The 21,084-nt window shown below is 43.0% G+C and overlaps 1 protein-coding gene across 2 annotated transcripts; it reads left to right on the forward strand.

Annotated features, from left to right (window-relative positions):
* The first annotated feature begins 11,017 nt into the window (after positions 1-11,017).
* Positions 11,018-18,605, forward strand: LOC146578499 (nuclear factor 7, ovary-like). 2 transcript variants are annotated; one of them, XM_085268695.1, is made up of 2 exons: positions 11,018-12,382; positions 18,585-18,605. In XM_085268695.1, the coding sequence occupies exons 1-2, from the start codon at positions 11,018-11,020 to the stop codon at positions 18,603-18,605; spliced, it is 1,386 nt and encodes a 461-aa protein (XP_085124821.1). The 2 variants fall into 2 exon arrangements, with proteins under 2 accessions (XP_085124821.1, XP_085124820.1); XM_085268694.1 differs by lacking the exon at positions 18,585-18,605 and having other exon boundaries at positions 11,018-12,530.
* Positions 18,606-21,084: the final 2,479 nt, after the last annotated feature.

Consider the following 21,084-nt stretch of genomic DNA (forward strand, 5'->3'; position numbering starts at 1 on the left):
ACTGCACAAAGTTGGCCTTTATGGAAGAGTGGCAAGAAGAAAGCCGTTGTTAACAGCAAACCATAAGAAGTCCCGTTTGCAGTTTGCTACAAGCCATGTGGGGGACACAGCAAACATGTGGGGGACACAGCAAACATGTAGGGGACACAGCAAACATGTGGAAGAAAGTGCTCTGGTCAGATGAGACCAAAATGTAACTTTTTGGCCAAAATGCAAAACGCTATGTGTGGCGGAAAACTAACACTGCACCTCACTCTGAACACACCATCCCCACTGTCAGATATGGTGGTGGCAGCATCATGCTCTGGGGGTGCTTCTCTTCAGCAGGGACAGGAAGCTGGTCAGAGTTGATGGGAAGATGGATGGAGCCAAATACAGGGCAATCTTGGAAGAAAACCTCTTGGAGTCTGCAAAAGACTTGAGACTGGGGCGGAGGTTCACCTTCCAGCAGGACAACGACCCTAAACATAAAGCCAGGGCAACAATGGAATGGTTTAAAACAAAACATATCCATGTGTTAGAATGGCCCAGTCAAAGTCCAGATCTAAATCCAATCGAGAATCTGTGGCAAGATCTGAAAACTGCTGATCACAAACGCTGTCCATCTAATCTGACTGAGCTGGAGCTGTTTTGCAAAGAAGAATGGGCAAAGATTTCAGTCTGTAGATGTGCAAAGCTGGTAGAGACAGACCCTAAAAGACTGGCAGCGGTAATTGCAGCAAAAGGTGGTTCTACAAAGTATTGACTCAGGGGGCTGAATAATTATGCACACCCCACTTTGCAGTTATTTATTTATAAAAAATGTTTGGAATCATGTATGATTTTCGTTCCACTTCTCACGTGTGCACCACTTTGTGTTGGTCTTTCACGTGGAATTCCAATAAAATTCTGTCTGGACAATGTCATATCATGAGTAATAATTAAAAATAATCCATATACATAAAACAAACACATGCACACACACACAGTGACATTTTAGACCTTCAGAATACTGTATATACTTTGGGCATCTCGGTGCTGATCCAGAATCCTTACATTATTATTTATTACTAGAGCTACAATAATAAAGCAATGAGGAGGGGGAAGTAATAAATATGAAATAATGTATTTATGATGATTCCATTTGTTTCACTATCCACTCTGTGCAGGGCAAAGCTTATTACATGTTTAAACTGTAGAGATACAATAATTTTACTGCTGTAAAATCCAAATTTTGTCTTATTTAAAATATAAATCTAATATAATCTGCTTCTTAATGTATGTTCTTTAAAATACAGTGTGGCGTGGGTGTGGTCTCTGGCCAGCTGCAGAGGAGGGGTGACGCAGTGAGCTCCCGGGGCGGTGCAGGGGCGGGGTGAACAGGTGTGCTGGGATCTGACAGTGATTGTGTCTCTTTATATGTTGGCAGTGACAGTCGGAGGAGGAGGGCGGACATGACAGCAGAGAGAGAGCGGGAGTGTCTGTGTCCCTGTACAAACGCACAGTATTAAATAAAAGTTCGGCTGTCGTCAAATTCGCTCCAGCTTATATTTCTTGGGTCCAACGTTACATACAGCTTGTGTTTTTTAATATATCATAATTATAATAATGCATAATTATGTGGACATGCATATTAGATCGTTTTTTAGTGGAATATAATCCCTCCAGAAAGGGTAGCCAACACTTTTTCCATGTTTGAACTTAATGTGACCACTAGAGGGAGGTATGTGCCTCTTAGTGCCATAAGCCAGCTGTGCAGCAGGCAGGTTGTTTGGCTTCATTTTTGCACAATGGGAGGAGGCGCTGTCGCGTCGTCCATGTTTTCTACAGTCATTGATTTGGACACAGCCAATGTGTTTAGTTTTACTCTTCCCCATGTGATGTCATTATGTCCATTTGTGTCAGCTTTTTTCCCAGGTGCCTCCACTTCCCCATCACCTCATATGTGTATGTAAGTCTTCTGTCTCCCTTTGTTCATTGTTGCTTCGTCTGTGTTCCCACCCCCATGTCCTCATAGTCACAGAGTCATAGTGTGTGTCATAGTGCCCTCATATTATCACAGTATGTCATAGTTGTTCATAGGTTTCTTAGTTCTCCTGTCACCAGCCAAATAAAGGCTCGCTTTTGGTTTCAAGTTCCATCTCTCTGCCTATGTCTGTTCGTGGGTCGTCTACATACACTCCACAACCGAGACAGGAGAGGAACCTGATAACAGCTGAACGTTCTTTTGTTCACACGGAAAATAGGTGTGAAAGGCAAAATTATAAATTGTTTCTAAAAAAAATTAAATAAAGCTGTTTTATTAAATGAATATATACATAATGCAAATGTGCTCATAAATGAGTTGACTCTGTGTTTTCAGAGTTAACAGATTCATTCAGCGATATTGTCTGGATCTGAAATATTGCAGGTACACGCAGAGTGCAGAGGATTTTTACACATACACTGATAATTGTTTTCTATAAGTCTCTGGGTCAGGAAGTCCAAACATGACGTCCTGAACTGGGCCTTAGAATAAGCTGAAGGATAACATTAGATAATCAAGGCAGGATGTGTTTTTGTGTCCATGTGTTTCTGATTCCAGGAGGAGCAGATACCAGGGGAGGTCGGATGTGGACGGGGAGGATTCGCAGCAGACTGCCACGTTGGATTTGGGAGAAGATAATAATATTTTGTCATTGTCAAAGTATAAAAGCTGTACAGCCCATTTCAGGGTTAGGGTTGGGGTCAAAGTGAAACTAGAAATATTTAGAATCACAATGAGTTCAAAGCGTGAGGAGGTCTGATGTTCCAAAAGTGTTCAGGATGAGAATTATTACCTGCAATGCTCCAGTTTGACCTCATGGTGGCAGTACACTCAGACTACAGGAGAGAACAAGAGGCTGTACTAAAACTCTGATGTTTTATCGTGTGTTTATGACATCATGCTGACGTCAGCCTGATAATACCTGTTGATTCAACTAAACAGCCAAGGTTTCCAAGGTTCTTAAATGAACCACAAACTACAGGGTAAGAGTGAGCTGCTGAAAGTCAGATCTGTTCTTCAAAGCAGACTTTCAGCTTTATTACAAACTAAGAGTCGGATCAGCACAAATACTGACACAGAGATGGCTGCTGGCACTGCGCTGCTCTGCTGCACTTTGCTGTTTGTCCTTGTCTTCGTCTCTGCAGGTGAGATTGAACTAAACTGAGGTTCTCTCTGAGATAACAAGAAGTACAGGAGGATTATTTATATTGATATTTTCATATGGGAATTGATCCTGCAACATGAAACGCTGGGATTGGAAGTTCAGCATCGCTCCGCACATCATACCTGTGAGATGACAGACAGCAGTGTGGAGGAGAGTGCGACACAAAAACACAGAAATATGACTGACAGCTGCAAACGAAGCAGCATCTGCTGCAGGTGAAAGATATTGGGACTAGCAGAGCAGAGTGGCTTCACTGTAAAACAAAATTAGCAGTGAGTGTGAAAAGTTTCTGTGTGTGGAGTTCAACACCGTCCACTCAGAAGCTGCATCACTGGATGGTAGATTTAAAAAGCTTGCATTCAGTGACAACAGAGCTGTTGATGAGGCACTTCAGAGAATAACTGCAGCAGCAAAGTGCACTCCCACCCAGCTCCACCATTACAGGGCCAAGTGAAGGAGGAGCCACAGACGTCTGCTGTGTGGAGCCTCTTTGATGAAAGAGCTACAGGAGATGCTGCAAAGAGAAATACTACAGCTGATGTTATGATGGAGATGAAATGTTATCTTGAGGAGCCCCTCATCCAACAAGGAGAAGGTCCACAGAGCTGGTGGGAGGCCAAGGCCACAGTCTTTCCCTACCTGTTGAAGGTGATGGAGGGGAGACTGTGCATTGTGGCAACATCTGTTCCTTTGGAGGGTCTTCTCAAAAACTGGGCAGATACTAAGGAGAAACCACATCAGCCCATCCAAGCTGAGGCAGCTGGTTTTTCTGAATGTCAACCTGCTCTGAGGACAAACTGTTTGGCTGCTGAGTTTGGTTCTGTTCTGTGGATTTGTTTACAGTGGGGCTTTTTGTGCTGAATTAAACTTAAAGGTTTGAGTAAAATATTAAACAACAGTAAGAATGCCTGCTTTTGTAACAGAACAAAAACACAAAATTAGGCAATTATAAGGCTTTTCATAAAAACACTACATGCAAAAGGGTGTGTCAGCACACAAAGCATTCACATTTGCCAAGTAAAGCTAAAGTATGAGGCTACAGATGATAATAACTTAAGAGACATTTGGGAGCCACGAGACGTGCAAGATAATCCAGAGCTTAGATCTAAATAAGGAAGTCTTAACTCAGTAATGGAGAATATCCTCACACATTAAGAAGCACCGAGGGAGGGAAGTCCTTCATTACTCTGTCAGTCAGGTAGGTGATCAGTGAAGAACAGCACAGAATCTATGTACCTGCATGTTCAGCTCAATTTGTGGATGCAATAAGAAGTAAAGTGAGAGTGATCAGCTTACCAGTGACTGTGATATTAACCAGGTTACTGATGGCACCATTACTGGACTCACACCAGTAAACTCCGGTGTCGTGAGGCACCAGCGCACTGATTGAACATGATTGATCACGTTGCTGTTGTCCCCGCCCATCTCCACACTCAGCCCTCTGCAGTTTGCTTGTGTTTCTCCTCACAGTCCAATCAGAAAAGCTTTGGTCCTCCTCACAGATTACAGTCACAACATCTCCCTCAGAGACATCAGAGCTGTTGGGACTCACGATCAGACGAGCTGTGAGGAAGAGGAGAGGTTAGATATCACTCACGACTGAACTTCTGGGACCGCTCCGCCCCCTGGTGGCCTGATTTGATAGTGAAAAATTATTTTCTACCAGGCTGATGTAATAAAGCTGTGGAATCAGGACTGAGGTTTCGGGCATTTCCCCTCGGCTATTTGCAAGTAAGAAGAGCAAACATCTGAAGAGGCACAAGCTCCAACATTTTAGTAATATGAAGAACAACTTTGTTGCTTGACCAGCACGTTGTGGCCTGCAGCCTTCATAGGTTTAAGGTTTAAAAACATTTTTAGGATTATTTGGTTCAGTGGAAACTACTGCTACTGACAGTGAAAACATTTGCAGACCTTTTCAGAGGATGAGCATTTGTTCGAGGGTCCACTTTCTGCCCTGAGCCTGGTTCTGCCGGAGGTTTCTTCCTGTTAAAAGGGAGTTTTTCCTTCCCACTGTCGCCAAAGTGCTTGCTCATAGGGGGTCATATGATTGTTGGGTTTTTCTCTGTATCTATGAAGCGCCTTGAGGCAACTTTTGTTATGATTTGGCGCTATATAAATAAAATTGAATTGAATTGAATTCTGCCAGCTGTTCATTTCTGTGTATGCACTGGTGGGTGAGAGGAAGTGGGCAAATTCTACAAATGTCATTTAAAGATTAAACGACTCACTACATGTTAGCTAGATAACACACATGTCTTAAAGATATAAAGACCTGGATGGCCGCTAACTTTCTGCTTCTTAATTCAGATAAAACTGAGGTTATTGTACTCGGCCCTGAAAATCTTAGTAATATGGTATCTAAGCAGATTCTTACTCTGACATTGTTGGGGATCACTCCTGAATTTACTTAAGCCTTAGAAAAGTAAAGTAGCCTAACAAAGTAGCTAAAATCGTGGACGTACAGCATTTGGACAGAGAGAGTGATATTAATTTTCTTTGCAAACAAACAAGAATCTTCAGGGTGCAATGTGTGCTGGGCAGCAGCCAGGAGCGAGGTCTCTGGTGAACCAATCCCTCGCTACAGATTCTAGCGAAGGGACGAGGCGTGTCACATCTCTGGTGGGGATGGAGCCTCAGTGCTTCTTTTAATATCTCTGAGCTTTCCCAATCACAACTATCTCTACTGAACTTTGGCTCCGTCTAAACAGTTCTTTGAATTACTTACTAAAACAATATATGACAGTAATGAGAAAGTGGCCACTTTCATGAGTAAATCATGTAAGCCTTATAAGATTTACTTATATGTAGTCTATGTTGTGATTCTACTGGTGTTACTGGTTCTGCTGGTGAGACGATGTGTTCACAGGAAACTTGAAGGTTTGTACATATTCATTCTTATTCATCGTGGTATTTTGTTTCCATTCTGTCATCATAATTTGGTCCATTTAGATTCTTAAATCATAAAAGTGTTTACTTTAACTCATTTCAGCAGATGGAGAAGATGACATCACCAGTGACATCACATACAGTGTTGTGAAATCATCAAATCCTCAACACCCTCCAGTCAAAGAAACCAGAGATGGAGGTTTGTGTGTTCACCCAGGTGTCATCCACATACCTGAACCAATGACTTGGTGGTGTTTCAGGGTAGGATAGCAAAGCCCTCTTTCCCACGTCTTCCATATACAAGTTGCCCACAATGGGTGAAACTGGGGAGCCCACGGCACACCCATGTTCCTGCCTGTAGAACTGACCCTTGCATGTGAAACAGGTGGAATTAAGACACAGTTTCAAAAGCAAGCACACCTGGTCCAACAGCCTTGTCTTGTTCTAACTACTTCAGACAGTCTGTCACCCTCGTCCTGTGACCACTTCCTGGGTCTCTTTCAGTCTTCAAATATAAAGTTTTTACAGCTTATAGATTTTAAGTTCTGCTCCAATTATTTGGGTAAAGATAATAAACACTTTGATGGTCAATAAGTGAAAGTGAAAATGTGATAAACGAATAATATAATTAATAAATAATAAATAATTATATTTTTTGATAAGTGAAGTTCACTGAACTGAAAGGAAATTTTGGTTTGATGATGGTTGACATGTTTTCCAAATAGAAATTTTTCCTCTAGTGAGGAGATGCAGGTGCAGCAGAGCATTGCTGGAAGAAATGATCCCAAGGGTGGAATCTCCTGAGAAATCTTCAGAGACCCAGCGAGAAGTAGGGACCATAGCTGACAGCCCAGGCAGGGGTTGAGGTCAAAGGTCATGCTGTTTGGGGACCTACTGGTCATCATGAGAAGATTCTGGAACCACAGCAATGACCATAAAGCTGCACTGGATGGAGAGCTGTGCCACGGGGCTTTCCAGAGGTAATCACGAGGAGATTGTGGACAACAGATGGAGATCTGAAGGATGAGGGGAGCGTTCCAAGCTCCAATCGACAGTGCAGAGAGGAAGTTCAAGGATGGCATCATGATTCTGTGAACAGAAAGCAGAAGCTATGGTGGTGACGGGGAATGACTGACAGCAGTTTCCTATGAACATCACCTAATGCTGTGTCACTGTGCTATGCATGCTTTGACACTCTGAAGAGGGTCTTCCTTTGTGTCATTGTTGTTGTCATTTGCATCATGAACAAGACTGCTGAAGTGACTCAACAGGTGGGGTTACAACAGCAGTAAAATCATTGAATCCAATACCCTTTCCAAAAAAGGTTTTCTGCAGAGACGAAAGGACAATAGAGGAGTCATAAGTATCCCCCCACAGGAAGAATGCATGAAATGAGGTGATGAGTGTTGATAGAGGCCATAAAACAGGAGTGCTGACAAAGGCCTGCAGCCTTGAAGATAACTGAAAGCCACATTGACAAACAGCAAAACTAACTGGTGTGTTTGTTATACCCATGTCTGCATACATTTGGACTCTGGTCATATGGACAGTGATAGAAACAACTGGAAGAGACATTTATGAAGCTCTGAGGAACTCAAACCACTCTGCATGTGTGATTTACACACCTGGAGGAGATGCACCACAAAGCTGGAATGATTTTGCAAATGTTAATTTCTATGTTTGACTGTTAACATTCATTTGCTTACTTGGAGGGTGTCAATGGAAAATTGTATTTAGTAGTCAGTATAATCTTTTAGTGATATAAGTTTGCATATGGTAGAATGCTGCATGTAATCATTTGTGTGTAGAAGTATATAGTTGGTGGCATATTGAAAGAATGTCTCATCCTAGGAGGTCTGTAACATTCTAGGGTGTTCACCCCACATCCTAGGAGCATGAGAGAGGTCGTACCTTGTCTTATTGTTTTATGGTAGGATTAACGTAGCTATGTCTGTTTTAGTCTAAGTGCCTTTTGGTTTGATGAACTGCTGGACTTTGAGACCAGCAGGTTTAGGGAAGATCTTATGGGGCCACACTCTGACACCCCCCCCCCCCCCCCACACACACACACACACACCCACCCAATGAAGTATAAAATAAAGACCGGGGCAGTTTCTCAGGCGCGAGTCTCTCAGTCCGGAGACTGCCCTTGCTTGCAAGAAATTCTGTGTGTTTCTCTTCTCTGAGTCTTTGCTGAAGAAGTATTTTAGAATATATTCCTTAACAGAGAGAACGATGCTCGTCACAGTTCTCTCCCTCATGCACGAGCAACACAAAGAGCTCTGGTGACTTGCGTCTTGTTTTTGCCATTGTAGTAGAATTGTCTTGGCGTTCCAGCAATAGGTCTGTGCTAGATGAACGTATCAGCAACCTTCAAACACGTGTGGAGAATTCATTATTTCTTTGACAGATTTTTTACTAAATAACAGAAAAAAGAAAGTAAGAGAAAAATCACCTGCACAAGTGCCGAGGTAGGTCTCCCTGCAGGATTGGTTTTCCCTTCATCAGGAGCAGCGCTGGGCTGTTTAAATCACGGACAAACAGGATCCTACAGTTGTTTATGTTTTTAAACCCATTTTGCACAGAGAGGCATTTTTTGGAAAATGCATTGATAGTAATGTTGAATATTATTACACATCAAAAAAAATAACTACAGTAAAATAATCACATCGTGACGCCTCTGCCTTTCTAAATGGAGGGACAGTAACTGTGTGTGTATGTAAGCGTATAAAACCTGAAGATGGTAAGATTAACAGTATTTTGTCTCTATCTGCCATTCTGCTATTCATCTCAACAATAACGTAGCGCACAGCGTGGCGTGAAAATAGCCACATGCAATGGAGCAAAATATGGGTGTGTGTGGTTGGAGGATGTGTTCATGCGCACAAAGGGGGGGTGGAAATTTTTCTTGTGAAACAAAGGGGGGCCCAGCAAACAAAGTTTGGGAACCACTGGTTTAAACGATGTTAGCTCAGAAATATTAGCTTCTGTCATGACTGATGAAGTTACTGGTTAATAAAGTTTCCAGTAAAGTGTTTAATCGCAGCCACAGATTGACGGTAAATATCCCGTTTTTCTTTAGTGCATCTGTAATAAATATGTGCAAGTTTCAGTGCTTCGTTTAAACTGTATGATACTTATACTGACCCAGGGTCAGCGTAAAATACAATCCCAGCTGTGTGAACAAAGCCTGGCTCCTTTAATCCTGCATGACAAATCTCAGGATGCAGGTTATTATTACTCTTTCCTGCTGGCACACCTGTCACACCTGAGAGTCAGCTAGAAACTTACAGTGACGTGGACATCATGCAAAGACTGCCAGACTCTGTAATACTGCAAATGATCAGTGACTCAGGTTAACAAAAAAGAAAGTAAGAGGAAATTTAATTCTATAAAACGTGAAAAATTCCACACACATGTAACTCACCACTGTGTGAACATCACAGGGGAGAAATCGTTTCTCTGAGTCAGAGATGAGTGTCAGTAACACAGAAGTTGTCATGGTCCCCGCACCTCTCCAGCTGACAGCAGTCAGGCGCTTTGTTTTGTTTATTCTCCTCTCTCGCCTCTGCTCTCCCTTTCTCTCTCGTCCTCTCCCACTCTCTCTTTCTCCTGCCGGGGCGGAGCTCAGTGTGGGCTCCTGCTCCTGGCCCACGCACCTGGAGATGATCAGCACACCTGCCGCTGATTATGAGAATTGGAGTCCTACTTAAGATGGCGAGTCTGCTCTACTTGTCGCTGGATCGTTGAGCCATCAGCGTCAGTCGTCCTGCACTCTGCAAAGTTTGTTCGTGAGTACGTCTGAACCAGGAGACTAACTGTTTCTCTGTCTGTGTATAGATTTCCTCTGGACCTGTTTTCCCTGTGCACGGTGACTGAGCGTGAGCAAGAGTGATGGAGGAAAGAAGAGGAGCTGTGTGTGGTTGCGAGGGCTGTATGGAAATCTCCCCTCCCTGGACTCCTGCCCCTTTCACTCCCGGACCCTGGAACCCCTTTTTCCCAGACACCGTTGTGTGTGTGTGTGTGTGTGTGTGTGTGTGTGTGTGTGTGTGTGTGTGTGTGTGTGTCACCGTGGAGAACACTGTAAATAAATTCACTTTTGATTTGAAGAAACTTGTGGTCTGCGCCTGAGTCCGCTCCACTAATCGTGACAGAAGTAAAACTCAGTGTCATGCAGTGACTTTTACACAACCAGATCAGATGAACCAGCTCACACTAAAACATTTTGCTGCACTCTTTACACTTATTTCTTTTCTTTCTGCTTTCTGAGATAAAAGCTCTTTATTAGTAACTTTTACAACTTCTGGCAGGTTAATGTCTGAACTTTGGAGTGAAACACACCCTTAGTTACAGGAAATAACACCACTGTCTGTAACTAAGTGAATCCACCTGAACACCACCTGTGTGTGTGTGACTGCATTACACTCCCACTGCTGGGAACCTGAACAAGAACCAGAACAAAGTCTAAAATAGAAGCTGACAAACAGCTGCACCACCGAGTGACACTTTATTTTATAAACTTCACAACAGGTTTCATGTTGTGACCTGTGGAGGTGAAAAGACACAAAACCTGTTTTACAGCTTTTGAGCTGCAGGCAGGATTGAAACACACCTTAGTTAAAAGTCAAACAGCAACATTTGTCTCCTCCCCTCACGTCACTCAAATGTGACAAACCAGGAAACAGGAAGTTCTTCGTCCTCAGTAAAGAGAGACGCACAGACGATCAGACTGAGCTCAGACCAAACTAGCAGCTTCCTCTGAGTGAGTCCAGCTACAGGAGAGAAAAGTGGAAAACTCCAACACTGCTGCTTCAAGCTGCTGACGCTCCACACACTGAATGTGAGTTTGAGCAAAAACACGACTCAAAGGAAGTTTCAGTGAAGGTGGTAGAGGAGGGAGGGGAGCCAGGACTGACTGTACTTCCTGTCTGCTGTTTTCAGCTTCACTCACAGACTCAATGGCTTCCAGATCAGAGGAGGATCTCTGCTGTCCGGTCTGTCAGGAGGTCTTCAGAGATCCTGTTATTCTGTCATGTAGCCACAGCTTCTGTAAAGACTGTCTGAATAGATGGTGGAGAGAGAGACCAACACACAAGTGTCCAGTTTGTAAGGAAATATCAGTTTATGATCCACCTTTAAACCGAGCTTTAAAGAACCTGTGTGAGTCGTTCTTACAGGAGAGAGATCAGAGAGCTTCAGAGGCTCTCTGCAGTCTGCACTCTGAGAAACTCAAACTCTTCTGTCTGGACCATCAGCAGCCAGTGTGTGTCGTCTGCAGAGACTCAGAAAAACACACCAATCACAGATTCAGACCCATCGATGAAGCTGCACAACAACACAAGAAGGAACTTCAGGAAACTCTGAAGCCCTTAAAGAAGAAGTTAAAGGTTTGTGAAGAAGTTCAAGTGAAGTTTGATCAAACAGCAGAACACATTAAGGTCCAGGCCCGACACACAGAGAGGCAGATTAAGGAGCAGTTTAAGAAGCTTCAGCAGTTTCTAGCAGAGGAAGAGGAGGCCAGGCTGGCTGCACTGAGGAAGGAAGAGGAGCAGAAGAGTGGGATGATGAAGGAGAAGATGGAGGCTCTGAGCAGAGAGATAGCAGCTCTTTCAGACACAGTCAGAGCCACAGAGGAGGAGCTGAGAGCTGAAGACGTCTCATTCCTGCACAACTACAAGGCTGCAGTGGAAAGAGTCCAGCGCTGCCCCCTGCTGGATGATCCACAGCTGCCCTCAGGAGCTCTGATAGACCAGGCCAAACACCTGGGCAACCTGACCTTCAACATCTGGAACAACATGAAGGACATGGTCTCCTACACTCCTCTCATTCTGGACCCAAACACTGCAAATCCAAACCTCATCCTGTCTGAAGATCTGACCAGTGTGACTGAAGGAGGAGAGAAGCAGCAACTTCCTGATAATCCAGAGAGGTTTGATTTATACAACTCTGTCCTGGGCTCTGAGGGCTTTAACTCAGGGACTCACAGCTGGGATGTTGAAGTTGGAGACAGTACATGGTGGGAACTGGGTGTGTTAGCAGAGTCTGTGCAGAGGAAGGGAAGCATACGGTCTGGATTATGGACAATATGGTTCGCTTTAGGTAAATACTCAGCACTCTCACCATCAGCAGAATCTGCTCTCTCAGTAGAGAAGAAGCTCCAGAGGATCAGAGTGAATCTGGACTGGAACAGAGGAAAGCTGTCGTTCTCTGATCCTGATACTAACACACACATACACACCTTCACACACACTTTCACTCACAGGTTGTTTCCATATATTTGGGCTGATAAACTGAAGGTGTGTCCGTTGAAGGTGTCAGTGTCAGTGCAGCAGATGAGTTGAGGATGATGATGTTTCTAATGTTGTTTCCTGTCAGTGAGTTGAAGCTGTTAAACTGCAGCTGTCCTCCTGCTGCCTCGTTGTTCCAAAGCTCTTTGTTTCTCTTTTAGTTTCACTCTTTCTTTCTGTTTCTGCTGTCCACCTTTTCACATGGAAAATCATTTCACTGTTTCTCACTGAATGACTCCCCAAACTAGATTTGAAATTCTATCAAGTTTCTAATCATTCCAAGTGATTCATGTTTCTATTTGATGTGTAAATGGAGATGATTTAGTTTGCTGGGATATGGACTGACATGTGTTGAATGGGAGGAGCAGTTTGTTGTTGTCTTCTTGTCTGTTTATGACAACAATAAATATGTTGTTGAAACAATGATTCATGTTTAACTCCATATATGAAATGTTTCTGATCTTTGAATTCTGTTTGATTAAAGACTTTCTTCATGACACAAATGAGATTTCAGTGTATTAATAGAACTAAATAAGCTCAGAGTTGAAAGGCTGGAGTATTATGTACGTGCTTCACTGTCAGGATCTTCAGGGGGATTCAAAGGGAAACATCAAACTGCTGTAATGAGATAAACTAGTTGGGCTGAACACACTTATCTGTAGTTTGTCTCCATCCAGGATCATCAGAATATAATGAACATGTGTGAAGAGCCACAAAATGCTGCTGCCCTCTCAGCATGATGAGCTCCAGCCTTTGTTAGCAGGACAACAGGAAACATGAGACAACTTTCAGAGACAGTAACCAACTGTGGCCACAAGATGGCAGCAGCTGATCTGAGATCCTTTATTGGACAGAAGGACTCTGCTCTGTGACGTCATCAGAGAGACGGCCTTCACTCTGATAGATCTGACGTCATGTCTGCACTGCGATGATGAAAGCTGATAAACACATTGTTATTGATCCATGAAATCACCTCTGTCCTCTCAAGTGTAGCTGTTTACAGAGCTGAAGAAGTCCTTCATCATCAAAACAGACAAACATGTATTTCCTGTATTAAGTGACGTCATCCTCACTCTGACCTCTTACATACATTCTGTTCAGTTTTCCTGCTGTAAGAAATAAACTGTGTGAAAATAGAAATGCAGGGAAACATCCATTAATCACAGCTGAGCCGTTTGTTTCTGACTCACATTCAATGAGGCTTCAGGTGTAAATACCTCAGAAGTGTTTGTGAGTTCAGTAGAAGCAGACCCAGTCGACCATCATGGCCTCCACAGCACTACACAATGCAACAGAAAGGCCTTCATCATCTGCTGAACCACCTCTGAACCACGACGCTCTCCCTGCATCTAAAAGCTGTTAGTCAGGATGAGATGCTGCTGTGATCGCTCACAATTTACCTGTGAGACCTTTGTAAATATTGTCTTTGTTTCTGGAGGAAACACCTTTAGTCTGTTTGTATTTGGAGTGCAGATCTGGGCGTCCATCACTTTAACCTGCACACGTTTAGTTATTGAGTGTAGTTGATGTTTGGCAGCATTTTATAAGTGACAGTTCATGAACGGTGAAGGAACAGAGGACGCCTGACCATCCTACCTGTGTCAGTAAGAAGACTTTCATCACAACTTCACAACTTAACACAACTGAAACCTGAATTCAGTGTTGCATAGTTTACTAACAGTGTGTGCTGACACTGAAGTTAGCAGTTTGTTTCCTAAGAGCTGCTGGGACAAACCACAGTGAGCGGCTACAGAGTTTAGTTAAGGTGGTTCTAACATGTGACCTGTTGAATTATTTACAGGGATTTATTTTTCATTTAAAGCATCATTTGTGAAGTTTTTATGAAGTTTACTTCTTTTATGTTCTTTGTGTAACGTTTAGATTTTCTTCTCTGGTGTTTTAACTCTTCAGGTTTCCTGTAACAGAGATGTAAACCACCGTTTTCTGATGCTGCTGCACTGGGACATAAACACGGCCACTTTATTAGGCACACCTTGCTGACTGCAGGTTATAACCCCTGCTGGAAACATCCCCACAGATTTGGATCCTTATTGGCATGACAGCACCACACAGCTGCTCCAGATGCTGCAGGATGCTGGTCAGGGCTCTAACAGTGAAACTTTACTGAAAGTAAGAAACCTGAGAGGAAATAAACTTTGACTTTAGTAAGCTGAGCTCTGAAGCTGTGATGGAGCTCAGTCGGTGTGAAGGCGGCTGCTGTGTAACAAACGTTTGTCTGAGGTGCTGCGACTGATCGTGGTCATGTTTATTTAAAGAAGTCGGTGATGAAGCAGGCTGTGCAGTCCGAGCTCTTCATCAGTTAACAGTCCTCCAGAGCTGCTGCAGGGAGCTGACTGTCCTCCAGGTGGCGCTAAGTGAACAAAGTCCAAAGAAATAAACTTGGACTGTTTTTTGAAGCCTAAATAAAATGTGAATAAACTTTATAGATACATTTGAAACCAGCTACTCTGTGACTTTACACACTCACACAGTAACAGAGCTGATTCCTGATTGGAGCAGCACAGAGTTAGACTTCTTTTCTGGCTGTGGATTGGTTCGTCAGGATTTCCCCCTTTACAGGTTTAAAAACAATCTCTGTTTTTACATTTTTTGACCTCCTTCTTGTGTCTAAAGGTGAAGCAGCACCAGCCTCCTCTGATCCTCATGTTGTAGCTCTGTGTGTCCAGCAGGGGGCAGAACACCTCCAAACTGTGCCAGCAGCTCTCACTGTGAGCTCAGACGTTTGTGGACACTCAGTTTGTTTGAACATAGTAAATAATCAGAGCTTCTCACACTGTTTATGGGGACACCACCTGCCCGAGGGTGTACTGTGTCAGAGAGGTGGTGTATGGTGCTGGGTGTAGTCTCTCTGATGGTTCACAGTTTTTACTGAGGAGCTGTGTTCATGTCAGGAAGGTTTCGTCTGATCACTGTGGTGCAGTTTGGTTTACTCTGTTTCTGAGTGTTTGTAGGATCAGTCTCTGCAGGTCACCTGATACCTGGCAGTGAAGTGTTTATAAATCAGCTCCGTCAGATTTAATCCAACAGAATAACATGTAAAACACTCCAGGGCTTTTACTCTGAAACTTTCTCCAGAGCTGTCTGGAGTTTTCTTACATTAAAATATTCTGGGATTACCAGACTGTCCACATCATGTGTCCTACCAAAACTTTCATCCACAAATATACCCTGACATTAAACCCAAATAGATGTGAGAGCGAGTCATTAGTATCAGTACTGTGTGTGTGTGTGTGTGTGTGTGTGTGTGTGTGAGAGAGAGAGAGATATTCAGGTAACTTACTGGGTTACTGCACATGCTCACACCTTTTCAGCACAACAGGTGCAGTTTGGTGTTTTACTGCCTCCTGCTGGAACAATGATGGCAGCTCTCAAGACTTTATTGGTTATTGTCATTTCGTGTTACACAGCCTGAAACGAAATACTGTTCCTCAGCAGCCTCTACAGTGCAATAACCAATATATTTTAAAAAGAATAAATACAGTTTAAAGGGAATAAGTTTAAAAAAGAGCAGCAAAAAAGGCATAAATAGCTTAAAATCTAAGTTCTAAAAAAACCTCCAGTTTTTATTAATATTTTATTATTTATCAAATTATTATAAACTAAAAATATTTTTCACGTGATAAACGACTTCAGTGCTTCGTCCATGACCTCCTGAAGGTAAAGGGCCCAAAGAGCCAATCAGCAGCTCTGAAACAGGAAATATGACTCATGGAGAAGTTCACAACAGTTTCAGCTGCCAGTTGTACTCATCACCATGGAGACGGTCTCCATGGTGGAGGCAGAGTGACAGTGTTGTAGATGCTGCATTTTGAAGCCTCAGTGTTTATGTTGTGCCCTTAAACAGGGGAAATAGTGAGGAGAGGTGAAAGAGCGGCACAGACACGCAGCTCTCACTCTCACTCGTCTGTATTGAGTGAAGGAGGAAGCGCGCGAACCCACCTACTGGAGCCCTGAGGCATTAACAATGGATCGACGCACAATCAACCCAGGCAAAACTTTCACTACTTATCTCCCTCTATATTCCCACTGCATATTCTATTCGAAAACAGTCAAAGCAACAAATAAAACATTAATAAGGGCATGACATGAAATGTAAGGAACAGAGATGTACAACTTCAAAACTAATCAAATTTATGATCCACCACATTTATATTTTTGTTCACAGCCATGTACACATCAAACTCTCATCTTTCTGTCCAAAAACAAAACAAAAAGATTCCCTGTAAATTTGACCTTTTCCTTCAACTGTCCATTATAGCGTGGTCTTCCTACTTATCTTGACACAATACTCAGTCGCGTTGCCTGCTGCAAACTTAAAAGAAGTCTGACGAATGAAGTGACTGTGAGTGTGTCTGACGTCACGGTGTGTGTGAAAAGGTATCCAGCTGGGGCAGACATGATTCTGCAGGTCACCTGCCCAGTGGACAAAAAGAAATAAAATAGTTGTGTGGATGATATATGAATGATAATACGAAGAGTGTTTTGTGTCTCTCAGCCTGAAACAACTGTAATGCCACTTTCTGTTTTGGAGAAAGGACAGTTAAAAAAAGATGTGTGTTGTTTTAAGCAGTGATGAGAATAATGAAGATGTGATGAGAGAGCAACACAAAAGTATAAGTACAGGGATGATGCTCTTTACAGGAAGGGTCAGAGCAGACTCTACCTGCTGAGGCGGCTGAGGTCATTTGGAGTCCAGGGAGCGCTTTTAAAGACCTTCTATGACTCTGTGGTGGCATCTGTCATTTTTCACAGTGTGGTATGTTGGAGCAGCAGTTTATCTCCCGCCCCATGCATGTAGATGTTGCTGAACTGCAGAGCTGCTTCAGTGACAGACTGCTGCATCCTCGATGCATGAAGGAGCGTTTCCGCAGGTCCTTCCTCCCTGCAGCTGTCAGACTGTACAATCTGAACTGCTCCCAACAAACACAGATGTTTACATCAGCGCTGTATCGTGCACTGTTTTATCAACCGATTCACACTACAACCAGGGTTGCCTCTTATCTGTATTTAATTTTATTTAATTTAACAACAGTATGGTACTCAGTTTTTGGTAACCATTGTCCTTCATGTAAATATGTAAGAATTGTGTATGTTTCTGTTCTGTGTCATGTGTACTGTTTGTTTGTATATGTGTTTTCTTGCTGCTGTTACACCCAAGTTTCCCCTTGTGGGACAATTAAATTGATATAACAACACTCGTGGTAAAGTTGTGGACTGGAAGAATACCTGACCAAGATTATCTTGCAATGTTTTGCAGCCGCCAGTCAAGCCGGTAGATAAATGTCTGTGATTGTCGCAGGTGGCTGTGTGGCTGGCAGGAGCTCTTTCCTATCAGTTTGTCCCCACCTTCACCTATGGTCACGAGCTTTGGGTAATAACCAAAAGAATCCGATTCTGGATATGAACTGCAACTCTCTTTACATTGGCCTTTCCTCCACCCTTCTCGTTAGATTGCAGACTGTCCAGAATGCGGCGGCACGCCTTTTGACAGGTAGCAGGAAGTTTTCTTCCATCACTCCTGTTCTTGCTGGCTTGCACTGGCTTCCAATTAAATACCGTATTCAATTTAAAATATTACTTTTCACCTACAAAACCATTAATAACTTTGCGCCGAGCTACCTCAATGAGCTTCTCAGGTTACACACTCCTGTCAGAGCACTTAGCTCTGCTACCCAAATTCTTCTGGAGCAACCTCGTTCTCGGCTGAAGTCTCGCAGTGACCGCGCGTTTGCTGTAGCTGCCCCGGTCTTATGGAACAACCTTCCTGTCGCTATCCGGGCGTCTGACTCTATGCCACTGTTTAAATCACGGCTTAAGACTTATTTCTTTAATCTTGCCTTTCCACCCAGTTAACACTTGTGTGCGCTGGTACATTTTTTATGCTTGTGAACTACTTTTATATCTTATGATGGTTTTTATAATTGATACGTGCCAGGTCCTTTCTCTTTTCCCTCCCATCTCCCTTTTCCTATTTTATTTTTGTCAAGCACCTTGGTATACCCTTGTTTTTTTAGTGTGCTTTATAAATAAAGTTTATTTATTTATTTATTATTTGTTGCTGTTTAAGTTTGTCAATTTCAGACCTCTGTCTCTGAAGTTCAACGTTCTGCATTTCCAGGTCTTTCAGTTTTGCGCCATGGTCTGACAGAAAAGAACATAAATAAGTCAATATGAATTTTATTTATCTGCATCATTTGAATCTTTTCATTTTTAGTAGGTTAGATTATTGAATAAATAATGAATAAATAATAAAAATAAAAAGATTAATGAGAAACGTTAGTGATAGATTCATGAAGTGACATTGATATCTCTGTAACAGGGGCTCATATGAAGGTTTCCTCATGCTGTCATTTTTCTCACTACCTGACATCATACTCTACCTTTATTCTCTTGTTTTAAGGTCCTGATTTCCACTTTCTGTTCAGCCACTGAGGCAGTCAGCTCTCTGAGCACAGCATGGACTTCCTGTGGACAGGGTTGTTGGTTTGAAATCTGCTGGTCAAGAATTTCATTATCTGCCTCTGTCTGATTTGTGGAAACAGAGCAGACCAGAAGCAACAGCGAGAACTTCAGCGTGATCTCCATTCTGTCAGTGAAAACTCAACAGTATCTGTGTGTCATCTGCAAACCTGACTGACTTTTATATTACACAGTACAGAGGGGAGGTCACTGTAGCATTAGATTCAACCTTATTCTAGTGAATCAGTGACTAATGTAATCTTTATGACTTCAGATGCAGTACAAGGAGAAGAACAAGTGAGTATCAATGATTGTCAACTGATAGTAAAACATGAGCATGTGTGTTAATGACTAAATAGAGTGCACCTGTGTGTAATCTAATGTCAGTACAAATACAGCTGCTCTGTGACGGCCTCAGAGGTTGTCTAAGAGAATATTGGGAGCAACAACACCATGAAGTCCAAAGAACACACCAGACAGGTCAGGGATAAAGTTATTGAGAAATTTAAAGCAGGCGTAAGCTACAAAAAGATTTCCCAAGCCTTGAACATCCCACGGAGCACTGTTCAAGCCATCATTCAGAAATGGAAGGAGTACGGCACAACTGTAAACCTACCAAGACAAGGCCGTCCACCTAAACTCACAGGCCGAACAAGGAGAGCGCTGATCAGAAATGCAGCCAAGAGGCCCATGGTGACTCTGGACGAGCTGCAGAGATCTACAGCTCAGGTGGGGGAATCTGTCCATAGGACAACTATTAGTCGTGCACTGCACAAAGTTGGCCTTTATGGAAGAGTGGCAAGAAGAAAGCCGTTGTTAACAGCAAACCATAAGAAGTCCCGTTTGCAGTTTGCTACAAGCCATGTGGGGGACACAGCAAACATGTAGGGGACACAGCAAACATGTAGGGGACACAGCAAACATGTAGGGGACACAGCAAACATGTGGAAGAAGGTGCTCTGGTCAGATGAGACCAAAATGTAACTTTTTGGCCAAAATGCAAAACGCTATGTGTGGCGGAAAACTAACACTGCACCTCACTCTGAACACACCATCCCCACTGTCAGATATGGTGGTGGCAGCATCATGCTCTGGGGGTGCTTCTCTTCAGCAGGGACAGGGAAGCTGGTCAGAGTTGATGGGAAGATGGATGGAGCCAAATACAGGGCGATCTTGGAAGAAAACCTCTTGGAGTCTGCAAAAGACTTGAGACTGGGGCGGAGGTTCACCTTCCAGCAGGACAACGACCCTAAACATAAAGCCAGGGCAACAATGGAATGGTTTAAAACAAAACATATCCATGTGTTAGAATGGCCCAGTCAAAGTCCAGATCTAAATCCAATCGAGAATCTGTGGCAAGATCTGAAAACTGCTGATCACAAACGCTGTCCATCTAATCTGACTGAGCTGGAGCTGTTTTGCAAAGAAGAATGGGCAAAGATTTCAGTCTGTAGATGTGCAAAGCTGGTAGAGACAGACCCTAAAAGACTGGCAGCGGTAATTGCAGCAAAAGGTGGTTCTACAAAGTATTGACTCAGGGGGCTGAATAATTATGCACACCCCACTTTGCAGTTATTTATTTGTAAAAAATGTTTGGAATCATGTATGATTTTCGTTCCACTTCTCACGTGTACACCACTTTGTGTTGGTCTTTCACGTGGAATTCCAATAAAATGGACAATGTCATATCATGAGTAATAATTAAAAATAATCCATATACATAAAACAAACACATGCACACACACACAGTGACATTTTAGACCTTCAGAATACTGTATATACTTTGGGCATCTCGGTGCTGATCCAGAATCCTTACATTATTATTTATTACTAGAGCTACAATAATAAAGCAAAGAGGAGGGGGAAGTAATAAATATGAAATAATGTATTTATGATGATTCCATTTGTTTCACTATCCACTCTGTGCAGGGCAAAGCTTATTACATGTTTAAACTGTAGAGATACAATAATTTTACTGCTGTAAAATCCAAATTTTGTCTTATTTAAAATATAAATCTAATATAATCTGCTTCTTAATGTATGTTCTTTAAAATACAGTGTGGCGTGGGTGTGGTCTCTGGCCAGCTGCAGAGGAGGGGTGACGCAGTGAGCTCCCGGGGCGGTGCAGGGGCGGGGTGAACAGGTGTGCTGGGATCTGACAGTGATTGTGTCTCTTTATATGTTGGCAGTGACAGTCGGAGGAGGAGGGCGGACATGACAGCAGAGAGAGAGCGGGAGTGTCTGTGTCCCTGTACAAA

This window comes from Mchenga conophoros, linkage group LG3 (assembly GCF_057382185.1).
Source record: "Mchenga conophoros isolate Kocher_MC1m ecotype Shallow Benthic linkage group LG3, M_conophoros_male_GT1.1, whole genome shotgun sequence".
In the NCBI taxonomy this organism is placed as follows: domain Eukaryota; kingdom Metazoa; phylum Chordata; class Actinopteri; order Cichliformes; family Cichlidae; genus Mchenga; species Mchenga conophoros.

Bases quoted from the DNA above. Each gene is read 5' to 3' on its own strand.
- LOC146578499 (XM_085268695.1), top strand. From the start codon at position 11,018: ATGGCTTCCAGATCAGAGGAGGATCTCTGCTGTCCGGTCTGTCAGGAG. The intron at 12,383-18,584 runs GTGCAGCAGATG...CATTTTTAGTAG, and splicing joins CGTTGAAGGTGTCAGTGTCA to GTTAGATTATTGAATAAATA.